The sequence below is a fragment of the Myotis davidii genome, unplaced genomic scaffold, assembly GCF_000327345.1.
Source record: "Myotis davidii unplaced genomic scaffold, ASM32734v1 scaffold2707, whole genome shotgun sequence".
NCBI lineage: Eukaryota > Metazoa > Chordata > Mammalia > Chiroptera > Vespertilionidae > Myotis > Myotis davidii.
Window position 1 is genome coordinate 150,626 of NW_006297818.1, and position 6,609 is coordinate 157,234.

A 6,609-nucleotide genomic window follows, 5' to 3' on the forward strand; every position below is an offset into this window, starting at 1 on the left:
CACAGGGAGCACGTGAAGCTGGGCAGCAGCCCACACAGTCGGGCTCCAGGGCCCATGTCTTGTCCCGTCTCTCTACCTCCCCGTGAAGCAGAATTCATGCCATGGCCCCTTTTACTGTGTTTAATCCTCATCCGGGGACATGTTCTTATGGATTCTATTGAGAGAGACTCAGGAGGGAGGGGGAAAGCGAGGGAGGGAGGGGAGGAGAGAGAAACAGGACAGAAACATCAATTGGTTGCCTTGTGTGGCTGCTACCTCAGCGATCAGTAAAAAGAGAATCTGTATTCCTTCTTACAACTCTGGTGCATCTACAATGATCTCAAAACACAAAGTTCCATTTAAAGGATCAGCTGTGTAGCCCGGCCGGTGTGGCTCAGTGGTTGAGCAATGACTTACGAACCAGGAGGTCAGGGTTCGATTCCCAGTCAAGGGCACAGGCCCGGGTTGCGGGCTCCATCCCCAGTGGGGGGCGTGCAGGAGGCAGCCGGTTGTGATTCTCTCTCATCATGGATGTTTCTCTCTCTCTCTCCCTCTCCCCTGGTCTCTGACATCAATGAAATATAAAGCACACACATCAGCTGTGTCTGGAAGCCACAGCGAGGCTGGATCTGAGGGACGGGACCCACCCGAAGCCCCAGCCGTCGATGGCGCTGGCGAAGACCACGTTGCCCTGGTCCGGGGAGAAGTACAGGTGGGAGTCGTCCGTGTCCTCCAGGCCCGCGCTCCAGTCGTACACCTGCTCCGCCGGGCCGGCCCCCGGGGTCCCGGGGGGCTCGCTCTCTCTCTCCGCCCGCTCTTCTAGGACTTTAGAAGTAAAAAGAGTTCCCGTGAGCGCATTGATCTAGGAGAGAGGGTGAAACGGCAGAGGGTCAGTCGGCGGCTTGGCGCCCGGGGCGGGAGACCCCGTGACGAGCACTGGCCACGCCCGGAACCCCGTCAGTCCCCGCCTGGGCTCAGGTGAGGTTGACATTGACAACAATGAATAACTTCCGTGTTATTACCGGTTCTTTCTGACCCCAGCACAGCTAGGCTGTCGGCTTCTGCGGGGCATTCTTGCGATGACTATTTTAATGCAAACACGAATGTGTTGTCCCTTTACCTGTATTTCAGGACTGAGGCCTGGTGTCCCGGGAACTCAGGGCTCCCAGGATCCTAGTTTGCAGCCTTAGTCGGCCTTCGCCCGGCCATGTCGCACATCAGCTAGTATGTGAACTTGTCACCACTCTCCGCAGGCCCCTTCCCGACCTCTGACTCCCAACCATTTTCACTCTCAAGTCATCTTATTTCCGACCTCAGAGAGACGATGGAAGCTATTATTCAGAAATCCACACCCGGCCTGTGTGGCTCAGTGGTTGGGCATCAACCAATAAACCAGGAGGTCAGGGTTTGATTCCTGGTCAAGGGCACATGCCCGGGTTGTGGGCTCCATCTCCAGTGGGGGCCGTGCAGGAGGCAGCTGATCCATGATTCTCTCCCATCATGGATGTTTCTCTCTCTCTCTCTCCCTTTCCCTTCCTCTCTGAAATCAACAAAGAAATATATTTTTTTAAAAAACCAACACAGAAACTATCCAATCTTTCTGGGAAAAAATTAAAACAAAACAAAACACAAAAACCAAACAGCCTCCTAACATCGCCTCCCTGTGGAACCGGAAGGACAAGATCTCAAACATTAAAGAGCATTAAAACCTATTGTCCAGGCCTCACGCGCGAGGACGCTCCCAGCCAGTGGGCCCCCGAGAGGAGGCGTGCGCTGCCGCCTCTGCCGTGCTCTGATGATGCCGGCACGTGTGCCTCGTACGTGGGGAAGTGAGTAAATTCTAAGGACGTGAATTTTCCAGAGCCACGCCTCAGACTCCACCCAGCAACTTCCTTGCAACTCCTCTTCGAGCCCCGATTTTTAAACGACCGCAGTAAAGAATGCGATACCTGCTCTAAGATGTTCTTGAGGTGGGAGTAGGCCTCCTGCGGGGTGAACTTCAGCTCCACGATCAGGCGATCGATCTTATTGATCACCAGCACGGGCCGGATGTTTTCGAGCCAGGCCTGGCGCAGAACTGCCTGTGTCTGATGGAAACAGAAAGGGGAAAACTCGTGATCTGAAATTAAATTAAAGCACATTTAAGAAATCTTGATTAATAATCAGCTTATTCCGCCCTAGCTTGTGTGGCCCAGTGGGTAGAGCATTGACCTGTGGACTAAAGGGTCCAGGGTTTGATTACAGTCAAGGGCACATGCCCGGGTTGTGGCTCGATCCCCAGTAGGGGGCATGGAGGAGGCTGCCAATCAGTGATTCTCATCACAGGTGTTTCTATCGCTCTCTCCCTCTCCCTTCTCTCTGAAATCAATACAAACAGACTTTTTAAAGAACTAATCACCAGCTCATTTCCATACTCCTTTATGACTCGGACTATGCCCGTCAGGCACAGGTGGTCACTAGACATTCACAAAGTGCAGAACACATCAGCAAAAAAGTACAGACTAGACATCATCCTTACCTTTGTAGAACTGGCCATTTACTTGAGGATAAATAAGACTGTGTAAAAGACAGTGACAAGCCCACTCGGCCGGCGTGGCTCAGTGGTTGAGCATCAACCTACGAACCTGGAGGTCACTGTTCGATTCCCAGCCAGGGCACAGGCCTGGGTTGCAGGCAGATCCCCAGTGGGGGGCGCGCAGGAGGCAGCCGATCCATGATTCTCTCTCATCACTGATGTTTCTATTTCTCCCTCTCTCCCTTCCTCCCTGTCTGAAATCAATAAAAATGTATTTAAAAAAAAAAGAATCTAAAGTTAAAGTCACCCTGAAAACTTAGGTGAGGTAACTCCACCACAGACTGGGAGGTTATTGAACATCAAATGTAAAACCAGTGACTGTCAGTGAAACGTCTAAGTGCACACGGCCATCAGCGGTCAGTTCCTCCTCCCGCACCTCCTCTCACCGGCGACGTATTTCCACACCACAGCCCCCGCCCTACCTGTGGGCAGACTCCCTCCACGGCATCGACCACGATGATGCATCCATCGCAAATGCGAACGGCCGTGGACACTTCGGAGGAGAAGTCCACGTGGCCCGGAGAGTCTATGAGGTTGATGAGGTACTCCTCGCCACCTGGAATGGAGGGCGGGGACGCCGCTGTCAGCGTGCAGGCATACAACGTGCTGCCTCGGGCGTTCCAGAGGAAGAGCGCGCGGAGATGATGTCTGGCTACAGAAGGCAGAGGCCCTACCCGCAGCTGTCAGTCCACCTGGAATTCCCGTGGACGAAACTACTGATTCCGAACAGCGTCTATATAAAACATTCGGACTTGCCCTGGCTGGGTTGCTCAGTGGTTAGAGTGTCAGCCGTGGGACCGAAAGGTTGAGTTTACTTTTATTTTTCAAAAATACATTTTTACTAGAGGCCCGGTGCACCAATTCGTGCACAGGGGGGGGGGGGGGCCCGCAGCCTGGCAGGGCCATCTCGCCCAATCCTGACCGGGGTGAAGGGGGCTGGCTGCCGGGGAGGGACTGCAGGAGGGCTCTAGGGCGTGTCCAGTCTGTCTTGCCCAGTCCTGATCGCCGGACCCTAGCCTATCGGTTGGAGCGTCTGCCCCCTTGTGGTCAGTGCACATCATAGCAACTGGTGGAATGATTGGACACTTAGCATATTACACTTTTATTATATACGACTGATTTCAGAGAGGAAGGGAGAGGGAGAGAGAGATAGAAACCTCAATAAGAGAGAATCATTAATCAGCTGCCTCTTACACACCCCCTACTGGGAATAGAGCCCACAATCCGGGCATGAGCCCTGACCGGGAATCGAACCCAGGACCCTTCAGTCTGCAGGCCAACACTCTATCCTCTGAGCCAAACCGGCTAGGGCGGGTTGTGGGTTTAATTCCCAGCCTAGGGCACATACCTAGGTTTTTACTAGAGGCCCAGTGCATGAATTTGTGCACGGGTGGGGTCCCTCAGCCTGGCCGGCAATTGGAGCCAATCGGGACCATCTTGCCCAATCCTGACCGGGGTGATGGGGGCTGGTTGCTGGGGAGGGACTGCAGGTTCCTCCTGTGCCCAACTTTCAGGAGGTAACCAATCAATGTTTCTCTCTCTCTCTCACCCCCTCCTCCAAAATAAATAAATAAAATAAAACATTCAGATTTTATTATTCTAGTTACCACTTATTTAGCCTCCTGTGAGCCAGGCACTGTGCTAAGTAAACAAATGTAATGTGCTGATCACACACTATTGAACCCTTACAATAACCCTATCAGGTACACACTGCTATACCCATTTCACAGATTAGGAAGTTGAGACTATACAAGGACCGACGCCCGAGAGGGAAGGTTGTTCAAAGGGGCCCAAACGGGAAATGCCGTCAACAGACACAGAGCAGTGGGCCGACGACTTCCCTACAAAACCTCAAAGCGCAGGCGTGGATCTGCTCAGTCGAGAGTTCGAGTCAATTCTACAAACACTTAAGGAGTGACGGCTCCGTGCCAAGCCGGGTGCTAAGCGCTCTCGCATGGTCTCCCCTCCAGGCTCACAACACACACGCGTGTTACGCGTACAGCCGGGTGACCACACACACCGTTTCAGCTGGAAGTGCCACATCCCACTAAGCCGATGTCAGTCCCAGCACGTCGGAGAGACTGGCCCCGCCCCCAGGTTAGAGACTTAACCTTAAAACGTAAGTGAACCATGAAGGAAAACGATAACTCATTAGCATTCTACCCTCATTCCCCATTTACTGCTAATGTGAAATCATTCTCTTCCAGAGGTAAAATAATTATTCAAATGCTCAAACACCCCCATAGATACTGGACTTTCGCTCCTTCTCGTAACTCTGCCCTTCAACCTGTGGGCTCCGACTCCACGGGGCTGAATACGGTAAGTTACGGGGCGCATCGCGGGCTCTCCCCAGGGGACTCTAACAGCCCGATGACAGGGCCCGTGCCCGAGGTGACACTGATGATGTGTCGGGGCTCGCACCCGTGGCGGCCTGTGTGCCTGGCACCGTTCCAAGCCGTTTGCAGACACTCCTTCCTGTCGGCCTACAACTACCCTTTGTGGTGGCCGCTCCCATCGGCCCAGTTTTGCCGAGCGGAACACGAGGACCCAGAAAGCTCCATGCTTTTCTGCGGGACACGCGGCTAGAACCGACCCTGAGGTTCCCCGCCCGAGATCAAACACTGCGGGAAGCTCAGACCCATCTAACCCCAAAGCCACACGCTCGGCCACGCTGCTCAGGGTGGCACGCGTTTCATCCCGGGCGGCCAGACCCGCGGGCGGCGGGCGGCACGACACTGGGCGAAGGACCCCCAAGTGCGCTGGGGCTGTGAGGGCAGCTTGCTGTCCTGGGAAGGTCGCACTGATCCATCCCCAGGTGCCTTCACTGGCGAGCACCGTTTCTGCCTGGAGCTGAAACGGCAGCCCAGCACCCCCCTCTGACGGGCGTAGGGTTGTTACTCATCACGTGGTGTCTTACGAGCTGCCCCTCAGCGATGCTTCTTTGTCCGTGGCCTGTGATTACGTGGACGGCCCGGAAGAACCCACTGTGCCACGTTCTTGGAAGACGAAGCTGAGGTGAAGGGGGGCATGGGAAGCAATTCCTGGGAGCTCTGAGGACGGGAGAGTCCGATCTGCCTTTTGGGGACGAGGAGGCCCGAGACAGGTGCCTGGGGAGCCGGTTTACAAGGTATGGTGTCGGCCCTGGAGTCGGAGAACCAGTGAGCCACGCTCCTGCCAGACTGCACACCATGGCTTCTGCCAACAGTGACGCTGCAGGCAGCCCTCGGGTTACGTCGGACTGGACGAACGTCGTTTCGTGGTTATGTCGCCATTCCCATTTATTTATAAAAAAAAAAGTTCCGTCATTTCGCCGAACGTGGAGTAGATCACAAAGAAACGGAGGCATGCGATGAGCCCGGGAAGAGAACGGACGGTCCAGAACTCTGTTTCTTTAAAACGGAGACGGACTTACCCTGTGCGTAATGCAGGGAGATGGCGCTGGACTTCATGGTGATGCCCCGGATCTGCTCGTCCTCCCGGCTGTCCATGTACCGTAGCTGCGGGAACGAACAGAGGCACCTTACTGCCCACGGAACGGAAACGTCACATTCAAGTGGAATGATCTGGACTTCTGCGTTAAGTGCTTACTTAAAAAAAAAAATACATTTTTACTGATGTCAGAGAGGAAGGGAGGGGAGAGAGAGAGAGATTGAAACATCCATGATGAGAGAGAATCATGGACCGGCGGCCTCCTGCACGCCCCCCATTGGGGATGGAGCCCACAACCCGGGCCTGTGCCCTGACCGGGAATCGAACCCTGACCTCCTGGTTCCTAGGCCGACGCTCAGCCCCTGAGCCACAGCGGCCGGGCTTACGTGCTTACCTTTTAAACTAAAGGCCCTTTGGACTTTTTTAAGGGGGTGGGGGGATTGGAAGGTTAGTCTGTCATGGGGAAGAGAACACAGACAAACTGAAAGACATGAACTAGTTTGCAAATGCAGGCAGACCACACAGCCTCCCTGGCGGCTGCTCATTCAGATTCCAGCCGTGAATGACGGGCGGTCCTGAGCCGTTCACAGAAGGCAGCCTGGGGGAACGTTCTTCCATTCACCAAG

At 54.5% G+C, this 6,609-nt stretch overlaps 1 protein-coding gene across 1 annotated transcript in view; it reads right to left on the minus strand.

Moving 5' to 3' along the window:
- EFL1 (elongation factor like GTPase 1) overlaps positions 1-6,609 on the minus strand; it is a 56,722-nt gene that overhangs the window by 45,817 nt on the left and 4,296 nt on the right. The window contains exons 3-6 of the mRNA XM_006773570.2: positions 5,967-6,051; positions 2,977-3,110; positions 1,929-2,066; positions 627-841 (exon numbers count right to left, since the gene is read on the minus strand). Coding sequence (XP_006773633.1) covers positions 627-841; positions 1,929-2,066; positions 2,977-3,110; positions 5,967-6,051 — 572 coding nt within the window. The remainder of the gene's footprint in view (positions 1-626; positions 842-1,928; positions 2,067-2,976; positions 3,111-5,966; positions 6,052-6,609) is intronic.